The following is a 17,621-nucleotide window of genomic DNA, read 5'->3' on the forward strand; positions in this document are numbered from 1 at the left end:
AAATTACGCGCGTGTAGAGGTAGACGATCAGCGACAGCATCGCTGCTGCATCGCGTTTGCTTCTTACGTCATTAATTACGCTGTTATTTTTTGTTTTTTTTTATTATAATACCAAGTGACGGGACGAACAAGTCATGCCCCTGGTGGAAAGCGACTCGCTTGGCCATAGCAGTTGCAGTGCCACTCAGAGTTTTAAATTGCAAAGATCTGAGGGGCATTCCCACTGCGCCCATCACCTTGAGACATAAGGTGTCAAGTCCCATGTGCCTGTAATTTCATTATGTTATTACTAGTAATTGCTACTTAATGGCCATTAATTGGAATAATTTATTACAGAATGGTAATAGATCATAATTCCATATTTTTCAATAAATAAAAATAAGCGTATTTCACCACAAGACTCAGAAATTACTTACAATATTGGCATAGTAGTTTAAATAAAAGTAAGTAATGTGGACAAAAGGTTAACGCATTCACTGCCAGCATTGTTTTTAGGACTTCGCTCAGTGCTTCAAACGCTCGAGTTTGACGACTATCCAGTGCACTAACGAAAATATGAGTTTATAGTAAATTGTCATTGATTCATTCTCTTCCAAACCAATTATCCAAACAATGCTCCAGATTTTGAAAATTCCTGATTTTTTATATACCTTTTTTATATACCCGTATGCTATTTTAGGACCAAAAATTAAAGTGAGATAAAAGACATTAAACAATAATAATAATAATAATGTAATAATAATAAAAAAAAAAAATATTATTCGCCGATATGGTGACATCACGTAACATTTAGCATGGCAAGGTACAATTTGTGGCTATTTTAAAACACTCCATAACTATGAAATATTATGTCACTTAATACTCTAACTGTTCAATATTTATAGTTTATAATATTTATAGTATATAGTATTATATAAAAAAATATAATATATCATTTTTTTTATAGAAGTTTCATACATGTTTAAATTGTATGTAATTATCTTATGAAGTATATTCGCGTCCTTAAAATCGGCTCTAACTTTATAATTGTGGAACATAGCTAACGCGACCATACGTCCCAACCGTTTGAGCGGAACAGTCCCGTTTTAAAGCTTCGTGTTCCGCTGTCTCCAAAATATATAACAATGTCCCGTTTTAATGTATACACGTGATATTATTTTTTTTTAAAGTGTGCGAAAGCGAAAAATATACATATAGCCCATGAGACTATACCTAGCGATAAAAGAGCGTCGTTTTTTATAAAATTTGTTTGAAATTGAATAAATAAAAAAAGACTACACAATATTAGTTCAAAACGACTACAGAATATTAGTTCTTTTTTTAAAACATTAAACATTTTTAGTTTTTTTTTCATTTTTGTAACTTTTTAAGTTTAAAACAATAATAAATTTATAGGCGTCCTGCTCTCAGAGAAAAAAAATTAATGATCACGACATTTGCGTTGACGACACTTGGCAAAGATTTCGAAATGTATAAATTTACAGTAGCGTTCAAGGCACTGGGTGAAAGTCAGATGAACGCTCACACATTGCTGGTATTGAATGCGTTAAAACAGTCGGCTGATTTTCAGTTTAAACTCGTAGCTATTCGCATGCTGCCTCATAAACTCTAGTTCCTAAGTAAATTTCAAAACTTTATTGTCAAATTATTTTCCACAGCGGAAGGCGATTATGAGGAAGTGGTACACAATTTTAGTTGTCATCTTCATGCAACGAAGTATTGGTTCATGCGTACGTCGTTCGCGAATAAGAAACGTTTCGTGATAGCACTTTTAGACGATCTACGGAGTGCCTGGGCGCTCTCGCTTGTTCTCAAGTCTATATGGATCTGTCGTACTAAAGATTGTGTGCTTTCTTTTTGGAAGTAAGTTACCGGCGTTGTAGTACGTTTTTCACAGCCTTTATTTGGTCAGTGATAAGCCTTCAAGGGCGTCTAAGCTTAAGAGCGTAAGGCTGTGTTTTTTAAAATTAGCTTAATTTTTTTTTAGTTATTATACTTAACATGTCTGTGGTTGAAACGGGCCACAACAGTCCGAATTTTGGATTCGTGGCATTGATTCAGCGCGTAGAGGGTCTCAAAGGAATTTTTGAAGGATAGACAATCCGGGTATCATCGCCGGTCGCTGATGCACCCCGGTTGCGCTTTCTCGGTGCCTGTCAAGGGCAGGGTGGTGTATGACATACTTCATTATTCTCTTTAATATATTCGGGTCTCGAGCAAATCTGCTCTGTCGCTCCTCTCTAGTAATCCTTGTGAGGCTTTTGGACATTTTCTGCGAGGTGCCATAGTCGCGCTACCTACTTTATCACTCGTCACAAGCTGCTCTGTAGATTTATTATTATTGTTCACAGTCATCCAGAAACTATGAGTCCGTACGATCAGATCCCTCTCGATCACAATAGGACGGCGCAACCAGTGAATGACCTCGCTCAAGTTATGACTGATGAGCGACGGTGGTTCCGTACTCTTGATCCTGTAAGTGACTCGTTCAATTCTCTACGACTTAGGCCGTAATTACTTAGATATAGCAGCAATAACTGTATCTTGGGAAATCTTCATTACGGTGTAACGATTTGCTGTCACAATGTTAGATGTCGCAACCTGTTTAAAGGAAATTCTCGTTTTTAACTCGATGGTAACAGAATATAGATTTCGACGACCTCAGTGGCCCAACGGTTTCTATTTCCGTTATGACCAATTTGGGATATGAACTTTCTTAAATTGGTTATGGTCTGGATGTTCTAGGTAAATACCCTGAAGTGAATTTCGTGGCTCTGAGTACTCACAGTAGAGTGAATTCCCGAGTTTGAGATCAGGTAATTGGTGTGCATGTCTGGCGCGTAAAAACATATAATAATTATGCACAACTTATTTTCAGGAATCTCAAGCAATGACGCTATTAGAGCTGTTATATATAACTGGAAGCCCTCTGATGCGGGATGTCCTTCGTATTGCGCAACACATCTATGAGTATAATCGTGATCTCCAGCTGCAAAACCTCTTCGAATGTATCGTAGTGGGCGAGGTGCTACAGCAAAATGATCCGGTTTTAGCTACTGACCAGGTTCGAATATGAATTAATCTAATCAACATTGGCTTGCTGTTTCTACAATTGATGGCTTTGACGATACGACTTTAATGGAAACGGCTTTTGATTTAGTTTTCGAGAAATATTTAGAAAACAAATCTTCGGTGATAGAAAATTTATCATTATTATCATCATCAACCCGTCTACATGTCTCATAGCTGGGCACAGGTCTCCTCACAGGCGAGGGTTTAGGCCATAGCACACCCCGGACACTCCATACAACGGTTGAAAGTTATTTACCTACTACTACTACTACATACAACAAGGCGCTATCTGCACATGCGCAAATGTGTGCGTGAAGTGGCAGGATTACCCATTACTTTCTCGTAATATTACCTGGTCAGAGCGAAAACGTAGCGAAAATTCTACCTCGAATCTGTTATCTATAATTCTATTAATAGAATTCTAATAATTACACATGTTCATTAGGTATTTATATCAATATAATATTATATTTTTCATTCATTCGGAAAACGAAAGAAACTCATCTCTTTATCCCGTCTAAATGATGATAAACAGCCGTACATAGCACGACTCACGACACGAGCATTATAAATAGTAATATACAATGATGTTATGTATTAACGTACAAGTTTCGTAATCAATAAATGAAATCTATGTTCAAATATCAAAACCGTCTTTGCGCGCGAAAATGGCTCGCCGGCAGTCTTGTTGCCGTTCAGTCAAAGTGTCCGTCAATGTGCGGGGCGTGGTGCGGTATCTAAAGCTAGGGAGGGGCGGAGTGTCCATTCTCGTTACTTTTTTGTTTTCTGGCCTTAGTCCATCACGCCGGCCCAATGCGGGTTGGGGACTTCACAAGTTTTTCCGAGGGTTTTGAGCCTTCTTCGACATGTACGTTTCATCACGATGCTCGTGGTAAGTTTCAAATTAAATTAAATTTCGCACTTAAATTCCGAGAAACTCGAAGGTGCGAGCCCTAACTCTAACCCACGGCCTCTGCTTGAGAGACGATAGACCAAACCATTTGGCCATCTATAAAATAAATTTATCAACGGATACAATTTATTGATATTTTTATTGCAATTTATTTGAAAAACTTGACTATTCCTAGAAGTAATCATTTTCTCAGATTAAAAGAGACTCTTCTCCAACGAAACCCAAGACTGCAGGAGTGTCGGGATCTGGCAACGGGGGGGATAGTGCTAAAGCGTCTCCTGTTAGAAGTGCTCAGAAAAACGTAATTATGGTTACTTTACACACTTAGTAATAACAAATTTTAACAAGACCAGTATGGTAACTCCATAGAAACGTAGCAGTGCAACCTGTATGCATGCGTGCGTGTCTCGCGTCGTTTATAGACGTACAGATTCGTGTAATAATGAAAAGCGCGTGGGAGAATATGCGAATGTGTGCGTTCGCACACGGCACGCGCAGCAGGCGTGCACATGGATGTGTAGCTGCAGCTGTTTGTTCATACAAACAGCTGCAGCTTCATAGTTACCATGCTTGTCTTATTATACTAGGGTAATATTCGATAAAATACCATACAAATAAAAGCATAAACAAAAGACTTAAAATACATGGTATAACAGGAATCTTAAGGAATAATATTCACACAACGTATCTAACTTATTTATTATGAATTATAATAAAATGACATATTTTTTATTTTATATTATTTTTATTTTATTTTATTTTATTAATTAGAGTAATAGTACATTACAGTAATATGCGTTGATGAATGAATACTAATGTAATTATGCACATACGTTCTATATAAAAATAAAAATAGCACACGTATATAATTGGTTTAATGTGTTTCTTACGCGAATAGAATGGTTATCATTACTTAAGGAAAAAATTAACGATTGCATAATCGGTACTAACGTAGGAAATGAAAATATTTTTCCGGATTTAAATCGCGTATATTTGTTTTTTCAAACAAACCGACGTTTCTTTTCTGTACTAACTTGTTATGGTGTTATTCGTGTAAAAAGGGTGTTTAGATAGGGAATAATATTATTATGTTCATTACGTGGTCAATGAGATTAATGTACTTTTATAAATATCCATAGAAATACCTATTACAAAAAAATATTACAAAGTCTAATTAACGCTCTAAATACCGAATATGCAATAAAATGAAAACTACCGCAGCAGCATATTACCACATTATTCGGTGGGAAGGGCGAATTAAAATAAATGCAAAAAATCATATTCATTTACTCTAGACAAAATACTCTTTTTTTCAGTTAGAAGAGAATGAAGCCGCGTGGAATTCAGTTATAAAAACGATCCGTGATTCTCAAAAATTGGAAGAATTCGAGATGACCTTCAAAGATGGCACTACGAGAAAGATTTGGAAAGTCAATCGGCCTAAGCCTGAGGTTATTGAAACCGTTGATTTTGTAAGTTTTATCTGGTGTCAACTGCCTCCCTATTAATTCCCATTTACCAATAAGAGTCAACTGTATAAGTAAGGTCTCTAAAAAAAAAGAAGAATCAACTGTATAAGTAAGGTCTCTAAAAAAAAACAATCTACTATCGCCACATTGCTTATAAATAGGGTTGGAAATCCCAGTGAAGCTTAATCCAAGTGTTTTTTTAAAGTTCCTTTTTTTGTAAAGCTTAGCTCTAATTTGAAAACATAAAATTAGTCGTATGTTATTTTTTTCAGTAATTTGTTTTAAGTTCTTGTTAACACTTGTTAACACATTGTAGGGTTAAAAAGCTTTTGGAAAGGTAAAGAGGTACGAAATGAAAGGGTAGGAGAATTGCAAGATAAAACAATACGTTTATAGGTATACAGAAAAGAAACAGTGTGTTAGAGTGTAGGTAGTTGTAGTAGAGTAAGTGGTGTAGTGTGTAAATGAAAATAAGAGAAAATGAAGGCACGAAGTTAGAGGCCTCTGCTCTCGAATGTTGAAGACCGATAACGAGGTGCAGGACTGGAGAGCAGTGAAGTTCTTGGCTAGACAGCGGCTGTAGAGCAGGTCCGAAGAGTAGCGAGGTTGATGATGAAACTGCGGTGGTAGTGCAGCAGTGGATATACCCACTGTAGCAACACTTGGTAATCGGGAGGTGCAGTTCTACGTCATCCCGAGCGCCGGCTTCGGTTGCACCTGTGGCGCGTCACACTTATACAACTGCTCTACACTCGCGTGGTGAAGGTGACGGTTCAGGCAGGATGAGCGTAAATGTGAAGACCAGGCTTAGCGTGAGAAAATTGAATAATTTAACCAGGTAAGACCAGGTGTAGGGTTCCAAAAAACTGAGGCTTCGGATGTCTACTACGATACTATGACTCGCGTCAGTCAGCCGTGATTATGAGACCTGTAAAGGGCCCTAAACGTCAGTTTGTTTGAAAAACAAATATACGCGATTTGGATCCGAAAAAATAGTTTTATTTTTTGTTACAATCGCGAAAATCTAAGCAATCGATGTATAAAGATGCTGCTATTTTGTAATCTCTAACTTTCTTTTTGGTTCACTAAATGTGCCGGTGTGTGTACATTCTAGCTGCAATTACTACCTGCGACCATTGGCAAACGCATCCTGTCTTTACTGCCTAAGCAATCATTGGGAGAATGCGCTCGTGTAAATAAGTACTGGGCTTATCTCGTTGAAGACATGCATGTTGAATGGGTCGCTAGAAACAAACTTAACAATGACATGGAAAAGCTACAGGTTAGTTTAAAATTCTTATAAAACGAACTTTGACATTGACTATGTATAAACTAAGCAAGTTTTTAGTATTTACAAAATTTTACTTAAGTTTAAGTAAGAAATTACTGAGTAAACACAAAGTTTAATTTAATTTCTTGTTTAAATTTAAGCGAAGTTCGTATTGTAAATACGAAACATTTACTTAACTCGCTATTTTTTCGTATTCGAAGTCAAAATTCATTTTGTAAATATCAGCCGTTACCTGCTACTTCCTGGACCACTTCTTTATACTATAAATGTTTTAGTAGTAGTAGGGCTCCTTGAGGAAGAGTTCCTCCAGGGAAGTCCAGCCACCTTACCTATTTCTGCCGATAAGAAGTAATGTGTTTCGGTTTTCAAAGGTACGTGTGTTGGTGAAACTATAGGCTCATGGGACTTTTCAACTTAAGTCTCAAGGTGACGGACGCAGTGACAGTGCCACTCTGTGCGGCTCTGCAAATGTTCTGGACAGACGTGTTGCTTACCACCTGGCGCACGATTTGTTTGTTCCGTCCCTTAATATAAAAAAAACACTGAAATACCTCAGTATATTATATATAATTATGTTATATATAGTATATATAATTATGTTATTGGAAAAGCAGCGTATGCTCTGATGTCGGAAGTTTCTTAGTCTAGCCAGCTTGTTATATTTATGTGCACTAACATACCAATGTAATGCTTAAAGTTGTATATTTCTATTTACATGATTACGCTGTTGTAGGTCCGTGTTTCTTTAGTAGTAAATACTTATTGACAGATTTAAAATATTAATTGTTATATAATACTAAGGTTTTAAGGTTTTCGTATTGAAAATAATTAAGAATATATATGTCACAACAGAGGATACACACAACATAATAATATGTAGGTACCGCTCTCTCAACATCCAGTCGATGATGCAACAGGAACGACTGAAAATCAGCGTCTCTCTCGCCAGAGATAGACTTTTTGCTGAGTCGTCTCCTTTTCCTCTTTTGTGTCACTTTGCATTCTTATTTATAGATTATTTAATAAATAGCTATCAATTTAATATTATGTTTATAGTTTAGAGATGTAAAGTGACTTAAACGTTTTTCTTTCTTTCTTTCTTTCTTTCTATATTTTATGTTTTACAGAGGTAGATTCTCTTAACGGTTTTCGGCCATTACAGGAGATGATGCTAAGACACGACACCAGCATGGATATATTTACCAGCATCCCAAATATCACAGGCGGCCCAGTCTCAGTAGCTACGGGTTCCATAACGCAATCAAATACAAAGAGTGTTACGCGCAAATATTCACCTAGCGTGAAGACTAGCGAGAAATCTACTTTCTCTTTTAGGCATTATTTCGATGAAAGGATGAGGACTACTGTTAGAACCGTAAGTTGTAATATGTAGGAACACAATGTTAAAGCAGGGAAGAGCTGGATAATACCGAGCCCCTATCTATTATGTGCAGGTTGGCTTTACAAAAATGAAGTTTTTCTTCTAACCTATATCAGTCAGATTCATTTCTGTTCAGAAAGCCTAATGCATTCATAAACAATTTTGAAACTGATAACCGTGTAGCCAAAGCTCGATAAAAACTATGATAAAATTTGTTTAAAAACTATGAAAAAGTACGAAGCTATGGTAAAAACAAATTTATTTAAAAGGATATGTATTTTCGGTTACTAAGCATTTGTTTCGCAGGTTTAGTATATTAAAAAATTAAGCTGTCCTGTTATAGGCTTTATTGTAATTTGCACAAGATTGTGATTGTTGTGAAATATGATCCATTTTAATTTTATTATTATTATTATTATTTATTTTAATTATTATTATGCATTTATTGTTCAGTAACTGTTACAATTAACACCGCTTATTGTTACAGTTAGCGTCAGATCACTGCGATATCATTTGCTTTCGGAACCTTTATTTTTCCTCCATTTTTAAGTATATGCCAACTTAAAAATACACTTCCTAAGTCAATGCTTCCGGACACATAATTCGAGCCACCACACATTTCCAGTATTAAGTGCCCTAAGCTTAAACAATGTTTGATTGATGAAAAACTATTATGCAAATTTGAAACTAGTATACTAAACGTCTTTTCCATAAGTCCTTGTTAGGAATTTGGATTTGCAAAACCGGGGTAAAACTTTTTCTTCGACGATAACACTATTTTCGTATTCTTACCTTTACGACAAAAATGCGAGGTTGCTCGAATTGTGCGTCTGGGAGTATATATATGTATATATAAGAGTTTATAAATATACTTTTCAAGCAAGATAATCGGCTACTAAAATGTTAACAATAAATAATCGTCGGCAAATAAGGCAATTCACACACGGCGTCTTTCACAGTACAGATGTGTGTGAGCAATTCTATTCAAATCAAAGCTAAACTCATGGTGTTGTTGCGACAGACGTACCTAACAGTATAATGGAAAATTATCACCTTAACCAGTATTAAAGCACGAAATACAGTTTTCGAATTGATATTTCAAAAAATCTTAGAAAAGCGCCAGCCATTAAAGAAACAAGTAGTTCTGATTAACACTTACCTTAAGTACCTGGTTGCCTGGGGGTCGATTCAGAACCTTACGATAACTCACTTGTCGACCGATTCGATTTGATATTGTACGATTTCTTTTCATTTTTATTCACAACACCCGAATCGAAACCAGACCGAAATGACGTCACACCCGTACGATTATTCGAACTTCTCGATCGGCAAAGGCTACAAACAGTACTACTTTTTTTAGAAACCAAAGGCAATCCAGAACTTGGCGGAGTTGCAGGAGCGTTTAGATCGTCGCGGTGCTGCCGATGAACATCTCGACCAATGGTGCCGTTACATCATTAAGATGACCAAGACAAAAAAGAATGTAAGAATAAATGGGTTTTAATTTTGTTACTATAGGTCAACACTTGATGATTGTATATGACTATAAATTAGAGTTGCACCGAATTTAGTAGCAGTAGAGCTCCTTGTGAACGAGTTCGTCCAGGGAAGTACTGTCCTTACCTATTTCTGTCGCGAAACTGTAAGTACCCATAGCATTACTGTGTTTCGGTTTTGAAAGGTAAGGGTGCTGGTGAAATTACTGGCACATGGGACTTGTCAACTTATGTCTCAAGGGTGACAGGCGCAGTGGCAGTGTCTCTCAGCTCTTTGTGATTTAAAGCTCTAAGTGGCACTGCAACAGCCATGAACAGGCGTGTCGCTTAACACCAGGCGCACGACTTGTTTCTCCGTTTCTCCTATCACTTGGTATCAATAAAAAAATAACATAAAAAATATTCGGTTACTATACGGCATGCGCCTTATTCGGACTTTTTTTATTCGGCCAAATACCATAGGATAGCAGATAATAAAAGAAAGAAATAAGAAAAAAAACGAATTTATCACATAGCTAATATTAATGCTGAAAATTGACATTGCAAGTCCGAGAAAGCATAATTTTCCTTATTTATGTAAAAGATTCAAAGGAAATGTAACTTGACTAAGTTATTTTCCTATGAAAACAAAAAAAAATTACAAATCAAATGAAATCTACCAACGAACTCTTTGTAGTTGAGCCATGACTAATAAAGGCAAACAATATTTCAAGTGTACTTATAATATTATATTATTTGCAAACTAAAATATAAAAAACAGCTATAAAAAATATAAAAAATGTTAATCAAACTGAAGTGAAATGATAAACAACATTTTAAATTATAAACTTGACAATCCAATTACCTGTTTTGTTAAATGTACAAAATGATTTATCATAAGTGAAGGTAATTAGTTTGATTTTTCATGCCAGTTTTAATTTTTATCAGGCCAAACAGTTTGGCTAAATTCAATATTCCGGCAGAGGTCGAATATACTAATCGTTGCAACACTATTTTATGTGTTTTTATGATATTTAATTTACCTTAGAAGGTACAAATTGTTTACATTACCTACAACGTAATGGAAAGTAGAATAAGTAAATAAGCATTGATAACACAGTCAGGTGAAACAGACTATATAGAATTGAGATAAACAAATTTTCTTTATAATTAGTGAATGCGATGGGTAAATAAACCAACGTATTATTTATTACGGATACGCTTGCCTTTCAGATAGATTTGAGGTAGAGCTCGAAAGCTTAAGTATCTACTCGATAGTTGATGAATTTGTGAAAAATCAGACAGGGGTCTACGTAAAACAGAAAAAAATGGCACGTGGTCTACAAAATAACAAAAAGTCAAAGTCAAAGATCATTTATTCCATGGGTAAAATAAATTTACACTTGAAAACGTCACATTTAAGCTACTGCTCGTTCACTACGCTGACTTCCCTGAGAAGAACAAGCAAGAAACTCCAGGGATTGCTCTTTTCAAATAAACTTAAATGCTATGGAATACACTTTGAATCAAATTTGTGTGGATTCTGGAGCCGTGTCGTCTTTCCTTACATCTTTATCTAACGCGTAGTCTTGAAGTTTGTAATATGACTTTTCAATCAAAATATTTTTAAACTTAGGAAATGATAATCTTAATATATGCTCCGGAATCTTATTGTAAAAGCGTATACAGTTCCCCATAAAAGAGTCGTTTACCTTGGTTAAACAATCGTGGTACCATTAGTTTGAACTTAGCTCTAAGGTTAATATTATGGATATCTTCTTTCTTGTTGAAATTATGTATATTTTTATGGGTATATAAATAAATAAAAAAATAAAAAAAATTGTAACTTGTGATGTATTATTTAGGCCAGCCTAAATGATATATCACAAGGTAGCAAATTTTTTATCAAATTCATTTTTAAAATTTGTTACCAAATGTTAAAAATTAATTTGATAATGTATTTAAATCGAAAACTTTATTTAGGATTACAATTAATTGAAACTATCAGTGCAAAAATGGTGTAACCCACATTTAAAGTTTATCTACAATATTACTTTAAATGATAGTAAACATAATTATTTTATAATTGGATGCTGTTTCATGTATGAAAAATATTTTATTATTAAAACAGGATGATAAAAATCACTATTTTTTTTATAATTTATACAACATTTAGTGCAATAAAATGAAGAAAAAATCAAGTCAATGAAAAAAATCCCAATTTTTTTGCTGTTTTAAAATGTCCCAATAATCTGTTCCGCGTGATTTCCTCAACGTAGTACACAAAACATTAAAATATATTAATTTAAATCCCTCCTTATCCTCTATAATATTTTGACCGGACACGTTCCATTAAACACTGTTGCTATTTTAATGAAAAAAAAAAACAATTCTCCTAATTGCGAGTTATGAGCAGTAGTGGAAGATGCTTAGCATTTGTTCCTGGAATGTGTCCAGTACAAACAACAGAGGGCGGTGCTGATGAGAGACCTGCAGATCAACCGATCATCCTTAGGTGTTTTAAATTGTACATTAAGCAGTCCTCACACGAAACAAGCAAAAATACTATTACTTTTTTAAATTTTTATTGAATTGATATTCAATTGAATATTGAATATATGATATTATAATATATGATATTCAATAACCGCCTCCGTGGCCGAACGGTTACCATGCCAGACTGCCATGCAGAGGTCCCAGGTTCAATTCCCGGGTCGGGAGAAATATTTGTATGGCCTACATTTATTTCTCTCGTGAGTTTGGATGTAATTTGTGGTTGTCTACGTGTGTGTCCATGGCACCCGCGACACAGGGTTTCCCTAGTGCGGGACTATGTTGAGTGTGTACGTTATTATTATTATTGTTAATTATTTTTGTGAAATTACTCCACTAGTTTGTTATAATTATTAATACAAATATCGAACACTCAGAAAAAAATCCTTCGATCCGGCCGGATTCGAACCGACGTCTTCTAGCATGCCGTGCCAGACGCTATACCAACGAAGCAATGGAACGAACCAGCGGACCTCACGAATTTTTCTATGTGCTCGTTGTCGTGTCTTTGTATTTGGTTTTTCAACGAGTTTTTAGTCGTAGCGCCATCTATGGGAAATCTATGAAAGTTTTATCACCCAGTTAGATACCTTTGCAGCTACCAGCCCTGGCGAGAGATGTCGCTATTCACTGTATTTTAAATTTTTATTGAATTGATATTCAATTATTTTTGTGAAATTACTCCACTAGTTTGTTATAATTATTATGTATTGCCAGACGCTATACCAACTAAGCATTATGCTTAGTTGGTATACAGCAGCAGTATACTCCAACAGCGCCGCCCAGACAAAACTGGCATATACATTGTATAAAAGTTCCTAAATAAATAAAGATTTTTAAAAAAGTTACACAAGTTTTGTACTGAAAGCCTCAATTAGAATTAATTTAGTGGATGAAAGACAATGCACTGTTGGAAATAAAAAAAAATTAGAGAAAAGGCTTTTCGCCAGTACCTATAGGTATGGTAGAAACTGATTTACAATGTGAAGCTAGAATAGTGCCTGGTAAGACAAATTTGATTTTATAGCCCAATGCCGGATCGCTTCTACGGTTTGAAGACGCTCGTTTTCCGACGCCCCTGATGAAGTATGATTTACAGTTACCATTAGAGCACAAAATCAAGAAGGACCCAGCAATCGCGTTAGCGTAAGTGATACCACTGAACGTTATAAATTGAAATTAGGTTCCTTCACGTTTGGATTTAATTTTCCATATAACATCAGATAGACCAACTATTATTATACTATTATAACTATCCTGTCATGGGTATTTTTTTAAATTTCTTGCTTATTGTCCTTATTTATATTATATGTATTACATCTTATTTGAAAAAGAAATTAGTTTCCTATAACGACATTTTTTTATGACTTTTATAAGTACGCACCTAAATGAATAGCAATTAATTTCAATAAGCTTTTTATCTATTGTTTGCTTTTGCTGATTAAAGAACCAAAGGGTCGATTGTAGGAATATTCTTTAAAAATAAGTTTTTGGTTTGACATTGAATTTCGCCAAGTAATGTTTGAATAATATACAATATACATGTGTTTTTTAAACTAAGATAGCATGGGAAAACCCAAAACCATGTATAACAAGGAAACTTCGACTATCATTGGTACATTGCGTGCACTCACTGTATGAAAAATAGTTATTTGTTCAACAAGAGAGCAAAGTCGTTTTTTGGTGCGAGTGCTGTTTTTGAGTCCTGAGCAAGCGAAAGATTCTATAGTTGAATCACGAGCGTAGCGAGTGATTCAGAATTAGAATCTTGAGCGAAGCGAGGGACTCAAAAATACGAGCTGCAAAATAACTTTGCTCTCGCGTGATACATACAACTTTTCACCTCAGCAGCGAGAACATATATATATACTAAAGGGACAAGTAATAAAAACACGTCATGAAAGCAAATGCATCATTGTATATTTACAAAAATACAGAATTTACAAAAAATTAAAAGTGGAACGTGAAGTTTGTACAATTCTGTAGATTAAAAGTTACTGTTTTATTTGGTAACAGTAATCGTCGTAGTGTTTGCTACTTGAGTAGTGGTCGAGGTTTCATTATGAGTTGAGCTGGATTGTGACCCTTCCCGCACCGTAAAAGTTGGTGATTCTGGGCGGGTTTGGGTATGATTCGCATCACTGGAGGTGCTAGGTTGTGCCCAAGAATGCGAAGTCTGTTTTAGGTTTATCGAATCTATAATACGCTTACAGATTTTTGATTTATTTTCTATTGAATCTTCGATATATCCTTCAGCCACTGTATTTGATCTCCAACCGCCATGGCGCTTCAACGTTGTGAGGTCAGCTCCTCCATCTGCCAAAAGAGTGGCTGATGTTCGCCTGAAGCAGTGGCCAGTGTATAGCTGCGGCTCTTTCAAATCTAAAAATGTTGCGATTTCTCGTGCAGTCGCTCCTATTTTATTAATACCCATCGGTTGCCGCGTACATTTTCCATTACGATATTGTATGAAAAAGCGGTCTGTGATCGTATTGGGAGGGCGCAATGCTTTATATTTCTGGACAACGTGTGCGTATTCCACACGGACGACGAACGACCTGTCTATATTTGTTTTCGTATTTGGCAGGTTAATCAAAAGAAGGTCGCTGGAATGTTGTTCAATGGCATTAGGAGTTAGATTCAATAACTCGTTGGAGCGGTATGCTCCGTTTATTCCAATGATAAGGATGACCTGAAACATAAATAAAACGTCAATAAGTATTGTGTCTTTTAGAGCAGTCTTAAACGTGGATTTCTCATAATATGTAGCGTTATTTTTAACCATAAAGTTCCAATACAAGTCGCCAAAACAACACATTTAAGTAGGTAAGTATAATTATGTTGATAGAAATTGATAACATAACTACCAAAGTCCAAATTGTATTAACAATTAAAATATAACGCTACGACAACAGTAATAATATTCAATACTTACTTTTGCGGCTAGGAAAGTGCAATCTGGAGCTTCATTAAGAAATTTTTCAATATTAGCAGCCGTGAAAACTTTCGATTTTTTTGATTTGTGGCCGACGGCCGATCTTTTCAAAAACGCAATCAGCTTTGCGTAAGTGTTTATATGGACGTTATTTTTAGTTTGTAATGTAGCTTTCAACATCGAATATATACTCCACATCGTTGACGGCTGTTTTGTATGCGACATTTCAATGAAATAAGACAGAAGCACAGTTTCCGACAGTGTTTCCTGCGCCCTTATCGTGCCTCCATTTGTCAAAATGTTCGTAGACTTTCAGGTACTTTTCACGAGATTTACTAGGCAAGAAACTTAGTTCAGCATTTTTAACAGTTTCAACTAACTCTGGAGGAGTTAAAAAATTGTCGTCTTCACTGGAATCGCTCATATTTTCTATTTTATTACGTAGGTAGGTATCCAATTAACTATCAAAGAAGTACCTATCGCAAGCAAATAAGAAATTTTGAATTAAAAAAAAAAGAAAGCGCGCTTTTATTTATTGCGTTCCGGAACGTTCTCGCTTGTATTCATTGAAATCACACATTGTAAATATTGTTATCTTTAATTGACGTTATAAATTTAGCATATTTTTATTGCAACACTTGCTTTATTTTTAATGAAAATTGTAAAAACTAAATTATCATAGTATAAAATCGTATTTGTATTTCTCACATAATTTATCTTTTAGATGAATTGACGAGTTTCCGAACGTGCACTCGTTCAGCCATTTTGTGGGGGTCTACTATGTAGCTTAAATATCGAAGTACGAATAAACCATAATTTTCTTTTTCCTTTTTCTTGTAATGAAGTGAAAGGGACGGAGCGACTGATTTTGAAATATGTCGAATTTGTATTAGACCCCTTCGCATTAAATGACAAGTCTCCACTTAAAAAGCAAAAAGCTACTTTTTCTCACGGAGTGAGCAAAATAAGATTTTGCTCACTGATTTCACACAGCAAAATAGCCTTGTTCGAGCTGCTGAGGTGAAAAAACTATTTATTACTTTTTTTTAATAATAACGCACATAGGTACTAAACATAGCCCCTGAAACACAAATCACACCCAAACTCCCGAGAGAAATAAATGTAGGCCATACAAATATTTCTCCCGGCCCGGGAATCGAACCTGGGACCTCTGTGTGGCAGTCCGGCATGGTAACCATTCGGCCTCGGAAGCAGTTATTTTACCAAGTTCTACAGTAGGTATATCAAGAACATGAGTCAATCAACATTAAAAAATGAGTAAATATTATTAATTTCTATGGAGTCGTCGTAACCTAATGGTATGGTCTAACGCCTCTCAAGCAGAGGTCGTGGGTTTAAATCCAGCCTGGCACCTCTGAATTCCTCGGAATTTATATGCGAAATTGAATTTTAAATTTACCATAAGCTTTTCGGTGAAGAAAAACACCGTGATGAAACCGCACGTCAAAAAAGTTTCACAACCCTCGGAAAACGTGTGAAGTCCCCAGCCCGCATTGGGCTAGCGTGGCGGACCATAGGCCATTGCCTAAACCCTCGCCTGAGACTCCTTTCGTGTCTCCACCCGTGCTCAGCAGTGAAAAGTACTGTTGTAAAAGGGCTGTTGATGATGATGATAATGATGGACAACTCATTCTTGACCAGTAAATTTACTATGTTAAAATTTTCAGTTTCCCTCTACCTCATATTGCTTCAGATTTGCCCGTACTGTCCCAGTTAAAAAGCACACTGTATAAACATAGTACAATTATTATACTATGGTGCGACGTTTTTTGTATTCATTATATTATATTAAATTTTCAGGGCACTTCCAAAATTTAGAAAGAACATAACGGAAGGATCCATGGATTTGCTGAAAGAAACCAGTGTTAAGCGCTTTAGTTTATGGAGTCGTGACTTTTCTAGTCTCTATAAAGTGTTAAAAGTAGCTTCTTATGAATCACCAATATAATCTTCACATAATTTCTTACATTAAAAGGCTATATTATGCTATTATATTATGTTATTTTGATAATGCTTGTCGTCTTTATATGTATACTGATGATAAAATTATATAACAATTGGTCACACCTTAATATCCTTTTTCTTGTGTGTAGGAAGTCCAATTATTCTATGGAAAGGAAATACAATATCATATATTACTATGCTATGTAGCTAGAAATGAATTGTATTTTACATAATGTTACTTATAGTGTAGGTAGGTACAATACAAAATAATTATGCTACTGATGAAACCATAAAGTGAAGTTGACTTTATGTTATAAAATAATTGGTTAGACTGTGCCCTAAGCTTAGACAATTATGTACAAACCTTAAATTGGTACATAAGAAAACCTACGAAACACGAAAAAATAAAAATCTGAGTAAATTATTAACAAACTTATAAAATATGGATACAACGTAAGTGTGCATCATCCTTTCAATCGTCAGCTTAATTGAGCTGCATCACTCAACTCTCACTATATACCTAAGTCTTTTTACTACTGCTATTGCCAATCATTTTGACCTCTTTGA

The 17,621-nt window shown here is 35.3% G+C and overlaps 1 protein-coding gene across 1 annotated transcript in view; it reads left to right on the forward strand.

Annotated features, from left to right (window-relative positions):
* The window catches only part of LOC113233804, a 17,543-nt gene extending 369 nt beyond the window's left edge, over positions 1-17,174 (forward strand). The window contains exons 2-11 of the mRNA XM_026469009.1: positions 1,659-1,863; positions 2,352-2,475; positions 2,879-3,064; positions 4,179-4,286; positions 5,302-5,457; positions 6,569-6,736; positions 7,908-8,120; positions 9,487-9,609; positions 13,182-13,300; positions 16,911-17,174. Coding sequence (XP_026324794.1) covers positions 1,659-1,863; positions 2,352-2,475; positions 2,879-3,064; positions 4,179-4,286; positions 5,302-5,457; positions 6,569-6,736; positions 7,908-8,120; positions 9,487-9,609; positions 13,182-13,300; positions 16,911-17,058 — 1,550 coding nt within the window. The 3' untranslated portion in view covers positions 17,059-17,174. The remainder of the gene's footprint in view (positions 1-1,658; positions 1,864-2,351; positions 2,476-2,878; positions 3,065-4,178; positions 4,287-5,301; positions 5,458-6,568; positions 6,737-7,907; positions 8,121-9,486; positions 9,610-13,181; positions 13,301-16,910) is intronic.
* The last annotated feature ends 447 nt before the right edge of the window (positions 17,175-17,621 follow it).

Source organism: Hyposmocoma kahamanoa, unplaced genomic scaffold (assembly GCF_003589595.1).
Source record: "Hyposmocoma kahamanoa isolate Upper Pololo Valley unplaced genomic scaffold, ASM358959v1 80, whole genome shotgun sequence".
NCBI classification, from domain to species: Eukaryota; Metazoa; Arthropoda; class Insecta; order Lepidoptera; family Cosmopterigidae; genus Hyposmocoma; species Hyposmocoma kahamanoa.